General features: G+C 41.7%; 1 protein-coding gene and 1 non-coding gene across 2 annotated transcripts in view; both read left to right on the top strand.

Moving 5' to 3' along the window:
- The window catches only part of lama2 (laminin, alpha 2), a 135,971-nt gene that overhangs the window by 114,318 nt on the left and 1,027 nt on the right, over window positions 1-20,626 (top strand). Inside the window, exons 51-69 of the mRNA XM_061812204.1 lie at window positions 591-750; window positions 829-953; window positions 1,263-1,425; window positions 2,161-2,305; window positions 2,451-2,589; window positions 4,052-4,172; window positions 5,143-5,298; window positions 6,556-6,606; window positions 10,198-10,349; window positions 11,139-11,315; window positions 12,619-12,802; window positions 15,186-15,266; window positions 18,149-18,261; window positions 18,480-18,573; window positions 18,671-18,766; window positions 19,866-19,946; window positions 20,060-20,137; window positions 20,208-20,286; window positions 20,395-20,526. Coding sequence (XP_061668188.1) covers window positions 591-750; window positions 829-953; window positions 1,263-1,425; window positions 2,161-2,305; window positions 2,451-2,589; window positions 4,052-4,172; window positions 5,143-5,298; window positions 6,556-6,606; window positions 10,198-10,349; window positions 11,139-11,315; window positions 12,619-12,802; window positions 15,186-15,266; window positions 18,149-18,261; window positions 18,480-18,573; window positions 18,671-18,766; window positions 19,866-19,946; window positions 20,060-20,137; window positions 20,208-20,286; window positions 20,395-20,526 — 2,327 coding nt within the window. The remainder of the gene's footprint in view (window positions 1-590; window positions 751-828; window positions 954-1,262; window positions 1,426-2,160; window positions 2,306-2,450; window positions 2,590-4,051; window positions 4,173-5,142; window positions 5,299-6,555; window positions 6,607-10,197; window positions 10,350-11,138; window positions 11,316-12,618; window positions 12,803-15,185; window positions 15,267-18,148; window positions 18,262-18,479; window positions 18,574-18,670; window positions 18,767-19,865; window positions 19,947-20,059; window positions 20,138-20,207; window positions 20,287-20,394; window positions 20,527-20,626) is intronic.
- trnai-gau (transfer RNA isoleucine (anticodon GAU)) lies at window positions 17,431-17,503 on the top strand. Its single transcript has one exon. It is a non-coding gene; the product is annotated as a tRNA-Ile (tRNA).

Here is a 20,626-nt window from a genome sequence, read left to right as displayed (position 1 = left end):
GTTTAACATTTTGAAACTACAGAACTTTTTGTTTGTGAAATGAAAATAGTGAAACACAAAAGTCTTAAATGAAATATTGGATTTTGTTTTCAATGGCAATATTTTCAGTACTGCATACTGTATATTCCCATCAACACTCAAATTGCTGAAAATCCCCAGGAATAGAAAAATAAATCTAAACTTAGAGACCAAAAGGACATCATTTCTTTAACGCAATTGGGGACACAGCATTGTTTCACTTGGGAAATAAAGCATTTGCAGCCTTGTCAGCCTGCGGCCCTAGATGAAGCGGCGTCATGTTGCACACATGAAGATGCACGTAACTATGCGTACATAGTTTGACTTTAGATTTCCCAACTGTTGGGCACGATGAAACAACAAATTCAAGGTGGCAGATCAATTTCCCCCTCCATCTCCGAGGTCCCGCCAGCTCCAAACGTGTCTCCGCAATCACTTTCTCTCATTCATCTTTTTACACTGCCAGTTCATAAAGGCTGATTTCATGTGACAGATCACGCGCGATCTGAAATGTCCTCCAGGAAATGCTCACTGGCAAATAAAATTACCTCCTAATTTCTGTCTGTCTGCAGTAACGGATTAAATGGTACCATATTAGTGTACCCTCTAGAAGGTCCCAGGGCCGGTGCGGTGCCAACCCCAAGCAGCGCAAACTCACCCGTAACCTACACCATCCTGGACGTGGACCAGAACGCTTACCTTTTTGTGGGGGGAATACTGGGCACGATTAAGGTAACTTTAATTATCTGTGTGATTAGATTGACTTTAAAGTCTTATCTTTGTCATCTATGTTGTTTTTCTACCTTGTAGAAAGCAGATGCTGTGAGGACAACGACGTTCACTGGCTGCATGGGGGAAACTTTCCTGGACGGTAAACCGGTTGGACTTTGGAACTACAGGGACAGGCAGGGAGACTGTAAAGGATGCGTTGTCAGGTATGCAAACCTGCGGGAACAGAAATCATTTATGAACCTGCAAAGCTATTTGGAAAGTCTATTTTCCATACCGCTTATCATTTTTTAAGATCATGTCTGAAAATGTAGAAATGGTGATCACTAATCGTAGTACGTGAGATATACCGTACCACAGTTGGGGAAGGAAAGCCACAAATATTATATATAAAAGTACTCCAATCCATTGCTGTTAATGACCCCATTCCATCAAATGACGTCTTATAATTTCTCATTCAGATGGCAGTATTAAAACGGAATTCATCTGTGTATGTTTTTTTTTTTCCTTGTTAGCCCCCAGTCATCAAATGGTGAAGGGACTGTCCAGCTGGACGGGGAAGGCTACGCCGCAGTGGGACGTCCCACAAGATGGAACCCGAATGTTTCCAGTGTTACATTCAAATTCCGAACATTTGCCTCTGACGCACTGCTTATGTATCTGGCAACTGATGATATGGTATATTGAAGCTGGATATGACCACATAATCTCCAAAATTACCACAATACATTTTTTATGCTTACTGTAATTTCTGTCCTACAGAGTGCACCTGATTATAAGCCTCACCCTGTACATTTGTAAAGGAAATACCATTTGGAAAATACATAAGCCGCACCTGTGTAAAAGCTGGAAGTGCCCACATTGAAACACGAGATATTTACAAAGGAAGATGGTACACAAAAAGCGTTTTCAAAGTTTTAATACCTTACCTTAGCTTAACATAGCAACAACACGGTAGCACGAACAGGGCTGGTAAAAAAAAAAAATATATATATATATATATATATATATATATATATATATATATATATTATATATATATATATATATACCGGTTTAAAAAAAAAACTGCCACAGCAGCTCCACAGTAGCAACAAAGTAGCACAGCACAAACAGGGCCGGTTTAAAAAAAAAAAACATACCGGTAAAAGTTACTTCCTCGGCACATATATTCCACCGGTCTCACTCTTGCCATTTCCACTTGAGTGCCCCCTTGAAAAAATGCAGAAATTAGCCGCGTCACCGCATAAGCCGCAGGGTTGAAAGTGTGTGAAAAAAATTGCGGCTTATTGGCCGGAAATTACGGTAATTCAGATTTACCCATTTTGAGAACATATTTTAAGCACGATATATTTCACCATTGTCACATAACAGTACCTGAACGCATCTTCTGTCGTCCTTTGCTCCCTATAGAAGGACTTTATGTCCTTGGAGCTCGCAGGGGGCAAGGTGAAGATGAACTTTGATCTGGGGTCAGGAGTCGGGAGCGCCATATCACCTAACCGTCAAAACGATGGCCGCTGGAAGTCCCTCACTATGTCTCGAAACAAGAAGCACGGTAAAATCAAATATATGCACAGTGTGAAATAGTTTTTCACCAACTAAGCCACATATTTTGACATTACACTGTACATAACTGCACGTGCCTCCCGTTCCGCTTGTGTTCCATGGCTGTTTGTCTCTTTGTGAACTTTTTTTTACAGCCACAGTTACCATCGTGGACATTGATAGCAGCGCTGAGGAGAAGATCGCGGCCACATCTCTGGGTGCGGCCACCGGGCTGAACCTCAAGGAGAAGCAGAGCATTTATTTTGGAGGCCTGCCCACCGTTGGAAACTATAGGTAACGTATCGTCTCACTCTGGGAACACATTATGATCGCAGAGGCCTGATATAGTTACAGTGGAAGGAAGGCCAATGTTGGAACACACCATTGCTATGGGTAACTGATAACAACGCAAGAATCTTAATTTAAAAGATAAATCACAAAGATGGGCGGCACGGTGGATCAGTTGGATAGCATTGGCCTCACAATTCTGACGACCGGGATTCCAATCCTGACTGACCCCACCTGTGTGGAGTTTGCCTGTTCTCCCCGTGCCTGCGTGGGTTTCCTCCGGGCACTCCGTTTTCCCCCCACATCCCAAAAACATGCAATGTAAATTGGACACTCTAAATTGCCCCTAGGTGGGATTGTGAGTGCGACTGTTTGTCTCTTAGTGCCCTGCGATTGGCTGGCAACCAGTTCAGCCGGTTGACAGCTCGGATAGGCTCCAGCACTCCCCGCGACCCTTGTGAGGATAAGCGGCTAAGAAAATGGATGGATGGATGGATGGATGGATGGATAAAGATGTACTCTACATACAAATAAGCATGAAATCATTTCAGTCCATCTTGTGTCTGGATCACTACTGTATGCAAGCAACTTATTCTGTTAATTGTATCAATTATTGATTGATTAAGTTTGCTGCAGCCAAAGATCAAAGTTGGACGATCCTGCCGAAATTACTATATATATATTTTTTTTTAAATCCTTAACATTCAGTATTGGCTAATCGGGCCTCAGGCCTCAGGCCTCCCAAACAATTTATTCTGATAATTGTTCAGTTTCAGAGCGAATATAAATGTATTAGTCCATGGTGAAAGATGTGTGCTAACGTGTAAATGTTGTGTGTTTTCTTAACAGCATGAAATCCAGGTAAAGGAATACAAATTTGCATTATACAGCAAGTGGAACTGTAAATTGCTCTCTGCATGAGGCTGGCCACACTGATGCTAAAGTGCCATTCACCTCACAATTAGTGAGCGTATGTGTGTGTGCGTGCGAGTGTGTTTGTCGGTCTTAAATGGCCGTTGCTCTTCCACACAGCGGCTGGAAATCACTTTTTCTGCTCTTTATACATCTTGGATGTGTCATTTGTCCTTCCAGCAATAACAATGTGGAGTTTGTGACATTCGTCATATTTTGCATTGTTATAATGATCACACCGTTTTTACCAATTTGCAGTGTAAACACAAACACCAAATGCTGCTACAGCAATTACAAAACATGCATTAGGTTGCTGTAATATATTCCCATTTGCATAAGATGGGCTCACATCCAAAATAAATACATTAACAGCCCTAATGAATCCTAATATTTAATAAGAAGGACAAATGCCATATTCTGATTATGGTCACAGTGATATCGGGTCAACACTGATCATACACCGCAAAGCGTTCAAGGTTGCGATAATGAAGACACGGTCCCATTACATTAAACTTTTATGAGATTTCAAAGTCTGATGATTCTAATGTCTTTACAGGCCAGAGGTCATGCTGAAGCGCTATGTAGGCTGCCTTCGGGAGATTGAAGTATCGCGAACTCCATATAATCTCCTCAGTAGCTCTGATTACACCGGGGTTACGAAAGGATGTAACGTAGAGGTAAGACTGCTCACTTCCCATTTAAAACCAGATTAGATTTGAGATATCTCCTTGCAGTTGAATGCAATAACATTTGTAATTTTCAAACGTGGCATTGCCAGTATAATTAATGTATAGGTACCTGCGGAAGATGGATATAAGCTATTTCACAATGACTACGACTTAATGCAACATTAAGTAAATAAAGTTCCAGAGAATTTATTTCCTGTATTTTCCACACTATAAGGTGCACCTAAAAGCCTTTAATTTTTTCAAAAGCCGACTGTGCGCCTTATAATCCGGTGCGCCTTATATGTGGATCAATATTGAGCCTTTAGCGCAACTCCATCTAATGGATGCATAACGCAACCCCGGCCTCTACTGTAGCGTATATTCTATGCGCCTTATAATGCGGTGCGCCTTAGATATGAAAGCCGTTTTAAAATAGGCCATTCATTGAAGCTGCGCCTTATAGTGATGAAAATACGTTGTTTCAAAGTGTCATAGATGAACTCACGTTCTAAATCTCATGTTCTTCATGGGAATAGTCTTTTTTTTTCACCATTTAGAGTTGCAAAACAGGCTAATTTAGTCGGTTAAATATAAATGTTGTCGCTCAGCTCATGTTGTATTCGCTCGAGTGTATATCCTAACACTGCTAATTAGAATAAGTCAGAACAGCTTTGATGAATGAATTTTAATACAGATATGTCCTTTATGCTTGGTTTCCTACAAGATACGCAAATACACTACAGTACACTGACTCCACAATGAGGTTTTCTATTCACTAATGGAATTTATTTATACATGCAGGCAGCCATTGCCAATGTTCAAAAGAATTGAAAGCCCAAGTTGGTGTATGTTTACATTAGGGGTGGGGATCTGGTTCCATTCTCCTCAGGTGTCCTTCGGTTTCCAAGGTTGTCTAGTCTGCTTAGTGCCTGCGAATGTTCAGAAACATTTGTGTCATGCGAATCGCATCGTCTTCTAGAACCTGTACATGGTCAGCTTCTCCAAGCCAGGATACGTGGAGCTCGGCGGGCTGTCCCTGGCGGTCGGCACTGAGCTCAGCTTGTCGTTCAGCACCCTGGTGGACACCGGCACCCTGCTGTTAGCCGTGGGTGGAGCTCCGCCCCTCAGCCAACAGGTGAGTAGTATTTTTTTTCCTTCAACCATATGAGAAGATTCAGCCACTTAAGTATGAATTGATTAACTTTAGTGTATCTGCAAATGTAAATGAAGGTGACACCCAAGGAGATTAGTGCAAATGCAGCAGTTTTATCAGAACTGGATGGAACACAGTCTATTACTAGTATTTGGCTAGTAAGTATTTGCTCAGGATTACAAGTTCATTTAAATTCAGGTTAGGGTTACTTAAAAAATATATAGTACAAGTACACTCCCTTCTTCTTATTATTTTTCATTATATCTTTATTTGGGGTGTTCATACAGGTAATACACATCAAATAAATTACAAGAACATATGTCTTCCAGATTTGTACTTCACCATCTTTCAGGGACATATGAGTCCATAGAGAAGATATTTATAGACTGTTCTGGTAACTAGTCAGAATTAGTTATTTTTATTCCCAAAGCATAATGCTGGTCATTTCAATGTATTTTTTAGTTATTGTTTGTGAAAATATTTGAATTCTCTTTTTAATCAGATAATTTACCATACTTTATTGTGGATCATGCATAATACACACACCCAAAGGTGACCTCAAAATTTTGGAAAACCATTCTACCTTTGTATAAAGCACTTTTACAATGCAACATTTTGCTTCTACGCATATGATCAAAACATGAAGTTGAACTTGGGTACTTTATTTGAACACATACTATTTTTCTTTTATTTGCTTTCTCTTATTCTGTAAATCACAGCCCTTGTGTAAATGTTTGATTACCAAGGCAGCGTTTGTAATGTGTCCAATTCTTGAAAGAAAACGTGAAGTTCCAGGCAAAACACATTTGATTATATTTTACGTAACTGGATTCAAATTCAACTGTCAATCCTTTTACAAAGGCCTTATCATGAAACAAAAGCATGTATTTTGCGCACTATTGGCTTGACAATTTATGGGAGAAAAAAAATTAGCATTATACTTGACAAAATAATGGTAATTAGTTTCTTGGCAGTCATTTTTGCGATGAAGGAACATCAAATACATTGTTATATAACAATTACTAAGAGTTAGAGTGTATATTTCGGCGGAAATTTGTTTTAAGTCTTCAGCAATGAATGTTTATGAAAATTAATTGTTTATTTTTGTAGACATTTTCACTCTATTGTTAAAAAAAAGATACTCTCACAAGTATCATTAGACTTGGCTGATATACCTATAATATATTTTCATGTAGTGTAAAAGACGCTTTTGGAAAATAAACAATATTGTCATCACAGGTCCGCAACAAAAATGCCATCTCCAAGAGGAAACGCAGACAATCAGGAGAGGTGAGTTTATTACACACATATACACACACAAACATGCACACACTTAGTCTAAGTGAATGTAAAAGTTCATTTTAATGAGATTTGCGTTTGTTGGCAAATGGACCATTTTTCTGAAGCATGGATGTTAACACCCATAAAAATGCACACAGACACACACATACAACACATGCACACATGCAACACCACTTATTACACAAAGTGTATGACTTCACCATCATTGCAAACTCATTGCCTAATGAGATTTCACTTGGTTTCTGACAGTGCTCGTTTTACTGTATGTGCACCAAAGAATTTTAACTGTGCTGTGAAATCTTTGCTTAGTGTGAACATATTGACTAAAATTATTATTGTTGCTTATGTCTTCACATATAGTAAATAGATAGTGGAGCTTAATATGGAAGGATTAAGTAATAGTAGTAAGCTAATCATTAAAATACGGTTTTCTTTTGTCAAACATTAGTAACAGGACAGGAAATAGCATAGCACTTATATTTTTACATTTTAAGGATGACATTTTAAATATAAAGTATATCGCATCATATTTTTGTATAACAAAAATCTAACCTATGTAATTGTGCTGGTAAGCAGAATAGGAGCGTCAGTGTGGATTTTGTTAGTGCACATGTGATTCTACTGATGTGAATGCAAAATGTGCGTGCGTGTGTGTGTGTGTGTGTGTGTGTGTGTGTGTGTGTGGTGTGTGTGTGTGTGTGTGTGTGTGTGTGTGTGTGTAGAAGAGCGATATTGTGTGTGGGGACAAAGGTTTTCCTCTGGTTTATCCATCATTACTGGTTACTGGTTGTTGCGTGCATAAATCTATTTTACTAACAATGCCGAAAGGGGAGGTGTGTGTGTAGGTGTGCGTGTGTGTGTGCATGTGTGTGGAAAGGCTAAGCGAGGTTAAGAACACCATCAACTCAACGTGGCCCTGACTAATGGATGTGTAAGAGAGGGACAGAGCAGTGGCAGCAGAGGAAAGACAACACGAAACAAAAGATGGAGGGGATTTAGAGGTGAAAGTGAGCCTTTTAAAGGGCACAGCACCATTTGAAAAGCAAATAAGAGTCTTGCATGAGAACCGAAGTGGGGTGGAGGAGAAAATCAAATTTTGGGAGGGGGCCGGAGAGAAATGTGACAAAGTAAAGCAACGAATAAGGTTAGATACATTGAGAAATTGAGATGAAATTTCTAAATTTGTTGCAATTATGATGACCTTAATTAAAACAGGCGGCACGGTGGCTCAGCTGGTAAAGCGTTGGCATCACAGTTCTGAGGTTCCAGTTTCAATCCCGGACCCGCCTATGTGGAGTTTGCATGTTCTCGCCGTGCCTGAGTGGGTTTTCTTCTGGCACTCCAGTTTCCTCCCACATCCCAAAAACATGCAACATTAATTGGACACTCTAAATTGCCCCTAGGTGTGATTGTGAGTGCGACTATTTGTCTCTCTGCGATTGGGTGGCAGCCAGTTCAGGGTGTACCCCGCCTCCTGCCCCTTGACAGCTGGGATAAGCTCCAGCACTCCTCCGACCCTTGTGAGGATAAGCGGCGAAGAAAATTGGTGGATGGGTGAATGGATGGATGAATTAAAACAGCATTGCCAGTCGCACTTATGGCACAGCAGCCAGGACCTCACATATTGTATCTGGGCACACTAAAAATAGTCAGACAGTAGTTATTTCATGCAGCATGGTGGAGCAAACTGGCCTCAAAGTTCTGCGGACTGGGGTTCAAATCCCAGCCGCGCCTGTGTGGAGTTTGCATGTTATCCCCGTGCCTTTGAGATCCATATTATTCTTCAATCGTCCTGTTAACAGAATTGGGAGAAAAAAATCTGTGTCATAATAAACAGGTATTGGCATAATTATGAATCAGTCAATTAAGTTATTGTCAGTAATTGTCAAATGTGAAATGATTTTTTTAATCATCTGAAATTGAGGTAACTGGAGTTTCCTGCTTGCCTTTCAGTCTCAACTAGTTAGCAGTGTGAAGGAGAATAATGTGACTCTAGCTATTTGTTCATAGCATACAATTTTTGATTAAAACATTTTAGATGACTCCTAATTTATTTTTAATAACATTGAATTGTTTGCTCATTAATTTTCAGAGTCATTTCAGCAAATGTCACCATCAAATTTCTATACATACTATTTACATTTTAAAGGCTGATACTAGTAATTCACTTAATTAATTTAATTGACTTCTCAGCTCAATTGGACATTAGACACATCCCGCTATTAGCAATTTTAAAACAATACTCTGACCCGTTCTTACAGTGTGTAGGCTTACAGGAACAGTACAGCATTTTGTTTCCAGCTGTGGTTGTTATTGAATAAAGTTGTGTTGAGTTCAAAAGCCGATTGGAAAGTGTCATGTATGAAAGACAGCAGAGGCTGTGCTTTCTTTCCTACAAATATGGTTACTGTGCGGGTTTCGTCAAGCATGTCAGTGTTTGACTTCACGCTTGTGTGTGCACGTGTCCTCCGCTCCCTGTGCAAATCTATGCGTCAGTTCATGTGTGGTAATAGTGTGAGTCTTTGAACGCGTGACAAGTGTGTGTGTGTGTGTGTGTGTGTGTGGTGTGTGTGTGTGTGGTGTGTGTGTGTGTGTGTGTGTGTGTGTGTGTGTGTGTGTGTGTGTGCGCAGGCAGCACAGCGAGAGGCATGTTGTAGCTACATCTCGGTTCAATTTGTCCCCCGACCCCAAATTGAAATTCCATTTTCAAGTGGTAAATTGTCTCCCACTTCGCCCTGTGGCACACAGTGAATTAAAATTCAAATGAGCCTGACCTTGCACCACTGCTCTCTGCCACCTTTCTGTCTGTCTCTTTTTCATGCTCCCTTCATCTCTCTCTCTCTCTCTCTCTTGGTGTTCTGCTTTCTGGTCCCTCTTCTCGTCCCCCTATTATCCTCTCCTCAGCGTTCCTCTCATCTCTTGTTTTCCTTTCCTCCCTGCTTTCTCCACTCCTTCTGCGCCTCCCCAATTTCACTTTATAAACCCACCCTCGTCGCCTCTCTCCCCTTTTTGCCTCTCCTCTGCACTCTTCAGCCCTCTCGCTCGTCCACCTGCCCACTTGGTCCACATACATTTTTGGAGCCATTGTTTTCCTCTTGGCTCCAGTTGAACGTACGGCGGCATTCGAGTGGATGATTTGAATTTATGTTATGAATTAAATGACTGTGGGTGCTTTGAGTCCAGCACAGTTCATTTGATTTAAAATTCAAATTTAGGTGCAGGTCGGCATTTGACTTTTCCTTTTTTTTTTTCCAAATTCAGATCTGCATCTTCAAAAAATGTTTTCATTGCTTTTGTCCCACCCCTCCACAAATCTGGTTCTGTAGTTTATTCATGCTGACTAAAAACAGCAATGAACCTGAACAAACCAAACGTTGTGCCGAGAAAATATTATTCATAGGAAGTGTCTGTAAGGTGTAAGCAATCTTCATTAAATTGTCTTTAGTGTTGTGCTGTTTGTTGAAATTGATCCTTTTCGTCTTGATCACTATTTGGTGGTCCCCAGCGAATTGTTTGCGTGTGATATCATGGCCTAATGAAGTTCTATTCCCCCCCCCCCCCTCCCACTCTCTCTCTCAGCCCTTCCTCTCAGTGATGCTGAACAAAGGCTCCTTGGAGGTGTTGGTGTACACGGGCAGCCACAGTCTGCGTCGTGTCATCAGACGGCCCGAGCAAGGCATCCTGAGTGACGGTAGAGAGCACTCGCTGCGCATCGAGAGATTACCTGGCAGGTTAGTGAGCCAGGGTGTATGTAGCGTGCCTTTCACAATCTGGTACGCTGTTTTGTTTTGGAGATTTTTGTCCTCACTTTTATATAAAATGATCATTTCCACAAAAGGACTTGGACATCTTAGACCAATAAATTTGATGAATTACTGAGAGTCAGGATGGACTAAGGGGCCTTGCCCAGGCATTGATTAATCTTATCTATATGGTGTAGATCTGGGTAGTTGCACGGTGTTAAAGTGTCCTTTTGAAATCTGCGTTAGAATGTATTCAAGTCATCAGTCAGTCCTTTGTTGTTCTCCACTTAGGGGGACGACCTCTTGTTGCTGGTTACCGATCATAATCCTCGCCAGACTGATTTAGAGGCATAAGCAGCCAACTGGTTTATCAGTTTTAATTTATTTTGCAATGTTGATTTCTTTTGTCAGCTGTTTTCTGGCCCAATTGCACAAAGGTCTGTCCTCACCAGGTAGAATAAGCTTACTCCTTGTACAGTTGGCTCAGTTTAGCATTTTATAACCTTATTGTTATTAAATGCGTGAAATATCTTACCTGGTACACACAAGTCTTGACAGAAGCTGAGGTAGGATGTAATAGTGTCCATATATTCATTCAAGCTGCCAGTTGAAGTTTCAAAGACACTCTATCATATCGTAGACAAAAAAAGAGGAATACAAATATATATTTTCCATATTTTATAGTGTTATGACCTTATACAGAGAGAAATATGTTGATATAAATAATATTTCCCATTTCATTTCTTTCAGCATAATGCCGATTTTTGTTTTCATCAGATCTTTTGCAGTTCAAGTGGATGAAGAGGCCAAAAGAGAGGCTCCGCTTCCCAACGACCAGCCAATCAGCTTGCACCGCGTCTTCCTCGGTGGTATTCCTGCCGAGTTGGAGCAGACGTCCAATAGGGCCAACATTCCATTCCAAGGATGTATATGGAATCTAATGGTCAACTCCGTGTAAGTACCCCAACAGCCACATCGAAAAAAATATATATATTTTTAGTCATACATGGTTTCACGTTTACTGCATTACTTAGAATTGTCTGTTATTTGGACACATCTTGATGTTCACCGAGGCCCAACTGATCACATCACTTCACTTCATTAAACCGAAGATGTTCACCTTGACCCCGCGGCATGAAATTCCAGCAGGGCAGCTTTCTGCTTGGCGATGACAATACCGTCTTTGTCTTTTTGCGCCTGGTCTGCAGTAACAGATCTGCCCAACAGCATAAACATATTCATTACTCTCGTTGTGTCTGATTGTCCCTCTCTCACCTCACTTCACCCCTATTAACCCATCTCCTCCCCATGCGATCCCTCCTCGTCCCTCATTCGTCCTCCAGACTGGCTGTCTGTCTCTTTTTTGCATATCACCATTGAACACCCACGGAGATCGGATGTGCGTTATCCTGCGCACGTTATTGATTTTCGCATGATTAGCCAAGTGGAATTTGATATTTAGATTTTGAATGATTGTACTCTAAGGAAGTGGAAATATACAAATGCATGTGTACAGCGTTCCTACGCAAGTATGGAAAGTTTGGACTTCGAGAACAGTTCTATTTTATAAAACAAACAAAAAAATATGTTAGATAGATAGATAGATAGATGATAGATAGATAGATAGATAGATAGATAGATAGATAGATAGATAGATAGATAGATAGATAGATAGATAGATAGATAGATAGATAGATAGATAGATAGATAGATAGATAGATAGATAGATAGATAGATAGTAGATAGATAGATAGATAGATAGATAGATAGATAGATAGATAGATAGATAGATAGATAGATAGATAGATAGATAGATAGATAGATAGATAGTTTTTTAAGGCAGGTGGAAGAACAGTTACAATTTTGATTTGAGTGCACATAGTACTATATACCATGATCTTGCTTTAATACTCAGTTCTGATTGGCTCAGAAAATTCCACCGCCACACACAGACTTTGAGAAGTATTTTTTAAGATAAACCATAACAAAACCGTGTATAGGAACACTGGAATGTGTAAATGACACCAAATGAGGCAGAGTGAAGTAACTGATAAAAATCAATGGAGGCAAACAAGCAAAAGGGCAGCAAATGAGTAGACATTGTGCGAAGGATAAGTGCTCTAGAAGATATATATATATGGTGGAATACGTCATTGCACAAATCCACCTATTTACCTTGTTCTTTTTTTAGTCATTCCAATGCATACTTTTGTCATTGTTTATCTCCGTTTAATCTCTCTTCTTGTACCTCTCTCAGTGTGTCCGACTTCTCCCAGGCGGTGTCCTTCGACAGCGCTGAAATCGGCCAGTGTCCCAACCTTGCCCCGCTGCCTCCTCTCCCTTATCCGACGGAAGAGGCGCAGAAGGAAAAAGATGCGGCCAAACCTGACCTGGCTGCACCGACCCCTGTGCCTGTCACGTGGCCACCTGTACTTCCCGCTGTGAGTGATTCCAACTAAAGACACGTTAATGTTAATATTAAATCAAAAGAGAACAATATTGTGGACTTCACAACCAATATGTCAGACATACCATATCTTATGTATTATATGGTGTCTAATAATTGAATTGAAATGGACAAACGCTGCACACAACTCTGAAACTTAATATTTGCGCTGACACAATGTGGAAAGTGTCCTTGCCGGTCCACCAACATTAGTGCACATATATTATATGTCTCTTAGTAGATGTTCAAAATATGTAAATACAATTGTTCATAATTGTAAAGGATACAGGAGGCATTCATTCACTTTACACACCTGACTTTGAGTGCCGTAACAAATGTGAACACATGCCCTCTCAGTCACACGCCGATTTCCGAGGAACGTAATACCGCCGCGGCCTTGCTGTGTTAGCTTAGCGCTCCATCACGCCGCACTTGTGCAGCCCATTAACTGTTCTTTATCGTCCCTTTAGCCTTGAGCCACTAAACTCCCTCCATAGCAGCCGGTTGTCTGCTTTCAAGTCACACTGATGTGCCAGCTAACTGCATGCCAGCTATTCTTTATGGGCCCGCGGGAGCCAAAGCAGTCGCCACGATGCTAAGAGGTGGTTAGACAGTCAGCCATTTGTTTTGAACCTTTAGCCTTGGCATGTAGATATACAGTAGCTCGCTGGAACACTTCAATAGTTTCACCCAAGAATATTGTTATAGTATTCAAAATTTTTCAATGCATTTAAATTTACAAAAATCATTTTTTGAGAATTTTCTTCCGTTTTGATCAAATAAAATTAATAAAAAAAGTAATAAGAAGAAAACTTTGGCTTTATACAGTGCCTTTCGTGGTACCCAAGGACACTTAACAACCCTAACTCATGAAGGTAATTAAAATGTTGACCTTGTTAACGAAGGAGTAACCACAGTTGGCCACCAGCTGATAGTCAAAAAGTGAAAAAGGTTGCAATCCCTCCTCTTTCCTCTAAGGTTGCATTTATACTATTCCACTATACTATGCCACGGCATCCCCTGTATCAGGCCCCAAGGGACAAAATGGAATGGTCGTGAAGCAATGTAAGTCAGGGGTGCCCAGACTTTTTTACCCCAAGATCTACTTTTCAAGCTGCCAGCCTCTAAATTAGCTTTTTGTGCACTGTATTGTCTGTGCTTTCATCCTGGATCAGGCTGTGCTAAGGCGGAATTTTAAAATTACACACCATCTCATCCTGCACTTTCTACTTTGGCTTCAGACCAGGCCTTTCCCACTCTTAAAAGAGAAAATCTCATCCAATTTAACCACTTTTTCTTCGATTATTCAGATACTCCAACAGTCATTTCATCTTAAAACAACAGCATTTCTTTTTTTAACTTTCTCCATTAATATCGAAAGTAAACATGAGCAGCGTGTCTAGCCCGTCTTTGCTCTACGTCGCCCAGACTGTGTTGCTAACTAAAGCAACGGTGGTGGACGCTGTCATTATAAAACTCTTTGATGGGCTGCGTAAGTACTGTAACATTTCTAATTATGAGTCTACATCTCTAAGAGGTGGGGGGCGGGTGTAAGGTAAACTAGGAAAAAGAGAGCGTGGCGGAGCAGCGGTCATTGTTGGAGAATGTTCCGTGTGCTGCCTAAAAGAAACCAGTGGCTACTTCTTTTCCTTTTTTATAGTATGTATGTGAATTGTGCCATTGGCTGTAATAACCTCATTGAATCACATTGCAAAATGCCACAAACTGAATAGCTCCATGTTATACTTTTAATTTGCATTGGATTTTTATTTTTTTTGCGCGCAACGTAGAATATCTGTGAAGAGACTGCATCAGCGGGGCACAATTGCGCACACGCACAGTTTAGAGGGAACATTGGCTGACGTCTTTTTTTTTTTTTTTTTTTTTTTTTGGCATGCCGTCCTGCAATCGACCAAGACTGCCTCGATCGCGATCGACGCATTGACCACCCCTGATGTAAGGCACGGGGTGGGAAAATGTCACGGGCCTTAATAGCCATCGATGGCTCAGCTACTCATCAATACGAAAACAGGATGTACGCAACTAAACCTGAAACTAAGCAAGATTCTTGATATTGAGTATCAAAACTTGAAGGCGGTCAGTACTGGGAAGGGAAGCATCCCGTATTGGCCCAAATCAGTGCGCTACGTTTTGGGCAAACGGGCCTGCTTTATGAACATAGCCTAAGAAATGAATTAGAAAGGCAACTCTTGGTGTTTTTCCACAGTAATGCAGAAAATATCATCGCAACAGGAATAAGCTGAATTGCATTCTAACTGTCATTGCATGGCTAATGCTGCTGCTGATTGGCGTGGCTACATGCGCTTCATGACTGTGCCCGTTAATCCCCCTTCTTCCCGCCCCCTGATGACTGACAGGAGCCCACGGCCCTTGTCTTACCTGCTGCCCCACCCACTGCTACGCTTACTTCTGCTGAAGCCCCGCCCACTGCTGATACGGTATACACACTTGCACACTGACTATATAGAAAGATTTCAAGTAGTACTGCAATGATTCAAAATATAATACAACTTTTTTTAATTGATTCCTTCATAGTTATTTTAGTGTGTGTGTGTGTGTGTGGGGGGGGGGTGATAATTCCATCGGTACTTCATCCTATCCACAAATAGAAAAATGCATGTGCAGGCCAAAGTGAATCACTCTTTGTGAGCAGCTTGAATCAGGTTCATCTCAATTTATTCCTTAAAAGTGATGGCCCTCCAGAGCACAAAGCTATAAAGATAAATAGATATTAATCTGGCGGGGGCAATTAGGCATAATAGAATCATCTCACGTGGTCTAAGCTTTACACAATTGCCGCTCAAAGACGGAAAAGAGGTTAAAACAGTATTATGGCTTGTAATGAGCGCTCAGTTACCGTGTGACCAATGAGTTTGAGTGTTCTTCTCTGAAGGAATAAAAAAAAAAAATTGGGACTAAAGATAATAACTCATGGAGCCTGTACGAGTGGCTCATTTTGACTTTATAATAAGTCTCTTTGAAGGAAACCCGCTGGCAACACACACACACACACGCATAGCTACACTTATACAAAGTCCCGACTTAATGGCTTCACGTTCTATCGGTGTGACCTCCATGAAAAGACGAGCCCCTCTGAATGGAGGACCATCTTCCCATTGTTAGCCGGATGGAAAGCCACAGAGGAGATGAGAGAAAAGGAGGGAGGAAGAGGACAACAAAGGAGAACAGAAGGAGAAGAAGAAGACGACGGCCTCGGCCATTGAAGAGGAGGAGGAAAGGACAATTTCTGAACGCGGCGCCTTGCGCTTTTTTTTTTTTTTTTTTTTTGGTCGGCTTAATGGAAAGCCACAGGAGAGGGAGCGCAGGGAAGAATGAGAAGAAGGGAGAGGGAGAGAGCCAGAGAGAGAGCTTCTTTTGTTCGGCGGAGTCTGGTGAGGCGGAGAAAGAGAAGAAAGGCAGAGGTTGAGCAGGAGCGGATATGAAGACAGACCATGATAAGAGGTGAGTGTCGGCGGTAACAAAGCAAGGTCGCCGTGCGGGGAATGTCTTCACTTGAAAGAGAACAAGAGACCAGAGGAGATTAAGATACACACACACACACACACACACACACAAATTGTGTCTCTAACTTTTGTCTCACAACGATGAAGGTGGAAAAATAGGAGATGAAAATGTGTTTTGAGGAGGATGATGATGGTTAGGTGAGACATGAGGAGGCAGGTGAGGGCGGGGTCATGTCATGGAAGATTGGCAAGTCGAAAGCAAAAGTAATAAGAAAGCAAATGCAACATTTCAAAAGGTTGAAAAGCACACAATGTGCATTTTTGCTTCTCGGGCAGCACTTTACTGTGTGTATGTGGCGCAATGCCAAACACAAATACCTTCCCGCCGATACTGAGCAATCAATCATGCGCCATTTATTGGGAACTCACTTGAAAGTGGAAATTGCTTCTTCACCCAGCCCAGCTGATCATGTCATGGTGTGTGGAGAAAGTATGAGGAGTTATTGTGTAATTTCGCCCCAATGACACATCTGGATGTAACTATAATTGATAATTGAAAAAAAAAAAATTACAGTCTGCAATTCTGGCAATGATAGCCCATTTCATTTACTGCCATCATGCATTTTGGCAACAGATACTCTCCATACTTTGCTTTTGGATCGCGGGTACATGAAAATATGAATATAGTTAAATATTCCCTGCTAAAAATCTTCTATAGAACATTTCTGAAGAACCATAGAACTTTAGGACCCTGTAGAAATTCTATAGAAATCACAGCCAAAGTTCTACAGAACAAGTTGTTCTGTACACATTCTATAGTATGCTATAGATTTTTTTAGCAGGGTTATAAAACAAAAAAGCAGTTTCTACTGTATTCTATATGGGTACTGGTCACTTTGATCCCAGAAATGTATTTTTTGTTGCGAAAGCTTAAATGCAAATTTCGAAATTGGTTGCCAACACACACTTGATAACAATGTGACATTTTTGATTGGCTGTTACATATCCGGCATTGTGATTAAAATTTGGAATCACAGAAAAGCAAGTTGTTCACTCGTGAAACCAAGTTGCGGATATGCGCAGCCGGCCTCTTATGAGGAAAGATGTATTTTCAGCTCATTATTGTTTGGTATATGGAGGCCCCGTAGCTCAGTGGTTAGAGCACTGGTTTGATAAACCAGGGGTTGTGGGTTCGTATCCCACTGGGGCCTCCACTCCCGAGAAGGATTACGTCAGGAAGGGCATCCGATGTAAAAATTGTGCCAAACATATATATGCGCTGTGGCAACCCTGAAAGGGACAAGCCGAAAGAAACCCACACACATTATTTAGTATATGCACACAATCTTGGTTGAGCATCTTGAGACTCTTCTGCAGGTCACCTTCACCATTTTTCTCTTTTCCAAGTTTGATGAAGGAAAGGAAACAAACACGGAGATGAATCAAAATCCCAGAGTGAAAATCCGAATCACTCGTGCTGGACTACACGATGAAAACAAGGCGAATAAAACCAAATCACTGACATGATGGAAGAAGGACACGGCGAGAAAGTCGGAAGAAAACATGAAACTGGACTGAAAATGAAATGGAAAGGATGAGAAAAAGCGTTGCGGGTCAAGGGCAAACGGATAAAGATGAGAAGGGAGAAAAAGAAGACGATTGAAAATAAAAGATTATATTGCAACACTGACATCTAGTGGCCGCTGGTTAAACTCGCACTTTTTAATCATTCTGTCATGTGAAAGGAAATAAAGAAAAGCTGAACCAAGCATTGTCGATCACTTTACTGGCTCCACTTTCACGGACTCATTCGATGCGTAGTTGTGTGTTTCTGACGTGTTTAACGTAATCTGCAGGACGCGTGCCCCTCGGCTGTGGCCCCCGTGGCCCTTGAGAAGGCCTACCAGTTCGGGCTGAGCAGGAACAGTCACATGAGCTTCGCCTTCGATGACGCCAAAGTTAGAGAAAGGTTTGTAATTGGAACCAGGAGCATCAACCACAATTTCTGTTTTTTTTTATTTTTTTTTATTTTAAGTATCCTAGGTCTGCATTTTTCCTGGATGGCCTTTTAAATTTTATTTTCGTCGTCCATGTAACATGACTTAAATCCTCAAGACAAATTTACAATTAGTAAGCGTAGTTTTCCAGATGATTTGGTTTTTCTTAATGTGTCCATGTGTGTTCCAGGTTGATTTTGGAGTTTGAGCTGAGAACCCAGGAGGAGTCAGGACTGGTCCTCTACATGGCCAGAATCAACCACGCTGACTTCGTCTCCATCCAGGTACCCTGCGGAATGCTCGTTTTCATGCCGCCATGTTTCCAGAGAGATAATAGAGATAATTGACGCACTTGTCATTTGCTCCTCCGCCGTGACGCAGATCAAGGACGGACAGGTGTGCCTGGGTTACGACCTCGGCCACGGCAACACATCTGGATGCGTCCCCTTCTCCATCAATGATGGCAGCTGGCATAAGGTGGGGCAGAAAAGCACGCAAATATGGTTTCATTCAGTGCAACTTTTTCTTCCAAGGGCCGCATACAGAAAAAACCACTTTGTCAATCTTTAAGTTCTTCAACACACTAAAATCAAGTAGACTGCTCGACCCTTCCATTGAACAGTATATTCCATCCATCCAGCCATCCATTTTCTTAGCCGCTTATCCTCACAAGGGTCGCCTGGGAGTGCTGGAGCCTATCCCAGCTTTCAACGGCCAGGAGGCGGGGTACACCCCAAACTGGTTGCCAGCCAATCGCAGGGCACAAAGAGACAAACAGTCACACTCACAATCACACCTAGGGGAAATTTTGAGTGTCCAATTACCGTAATGTTGCATGTTTTTGGGATGTGGGAGGAAACCGGAGTGAAAACCCACACAGGCACGGGGAGAACATCCAAACTCCACACAGGTGGGTCCGGGATCGAACCCGGGACCTCAGAACTGTGAAGCCAACGCTTTCCAGTTGATCACCGTGCCGGCCCCATGTCCATAATGACTACTAAAATAAGTGTAGAACCTAAGAAGTATGATTTCTTCATATGGCTGACCACAAATGGTCCCCAGGCTGTCGTTTGCCCATTTGGTGTAAAAGATGAGGACCATCAAAATGGGTAACCTGCCTCTCTTCCTGTGTGGATGGAAAAAAAAAAATCATATAAGTGTAATTCAGTCATTTTTTTTCTTTTCGGTGATCATTATTATTACTTGCTCATTGGAATAAAACAAAATATCCAATAGGTGCCAATTAGTGGATCTCATCAGCCATTTCTGTCATTTCTTTGTCCATCCATCCATTTTCTTCAGCGCTTATCCTCGCGAGGGTCGCGGCGAGTGCTGGAGCCTATCCCAGCTGTCAACGGGCAGGAGGCGGGGTACACCCTGAACTGGTCGCCAGCCAATCGCAGGGCACATAGAGACAAACAGCCGCACTCACAATCACACCTAGGGGCAATTTAGAGTGTCCAATTAATGTTTTTGGAATGTGGGAGGAAACCGGAGTGCAAATTCCACACAGGCGGGTCCTGGATCAAACCTAGCATAATTTCTTAGTTTTTTTTTTTTTTTTTTTTTTCAGATCCGTGTGGTTCGCAGCAAGCAGCGGGCTCTCCTGGTGGTGGACGGGCGATACAGTAAACAGATGATCAGCCCCAAAAAGGTTCATCATTCTTTATTTTATTAGCAGCCGTGATGCCAAAGATTTATTACGTCGCGAAAATGATGCATACGTAACTGCGTGTCTTTTTTCATTTGCGGCGTTTCGGTTTTCAGGCAGACCTGCTGGATGTGGTGGGCGCGCTGTATGTCGGCGGTCTCCCGCACAACTACACCACCAAGCGGATCGGACCGGTAATGGGAAGCACAAATATGACGAAAAGACATCATGAGAAATGTGCGAAAATGGATCGTCTGCCTTCAGATTCTTTACAGCATCAACGGCTGCATGCGGCACCTGAAGATGGTCGGTGGTCCGGTCAGCACAAAGGCTGCGGCTACAGGTAAGAACGCTTTAGAACTTAAAACGTCCTAAAACATAAACCAGAGGCATTTTAAATGTTCTGTGTCCATTTATGGTTCATTTTAACGGGGCTTTTTTTTTTTCCCAGGTCGTACCGAGACACACACCGAGGACTTCGAGCTCGACATGGCGACGCCAACGTCGGGTCACATGGTCGGAAGATGCTTCCCTGCCACTGAGGCGGGAACTTATTTCGACGGAACCGGCTTCTTAAAAGCAGGTTACTGCTGAATCTTTTTTAAATCCATATTTCTGTTGATTATGCCATCGATTATGGGAATAATGAGATTTTTTGAAAAAGATTTTGCATTAAAGTTTGT

The sequence above is a fragment of the Syngnathoides biaculeatus genome, chromosome 23, assembly GCF_019802595.1.
Source record: "Syngnathoides biaculeatus isolate LvHL_M chromosome 23, ASM1980259v1, whole genome shotgun sequence".
In the NCBI taxonomy this organism is placed as follows: domain Eukaryota; kingdom Metazoa; phylum Chordata; class Actinopteri; order Syngnathiformes; family Syngnathidae; genus Syngnathoides; species Syngnathoides biaculeatus.
This window is presented reverse-complemented; position numbering and strand designations above follow the sequence as displayed.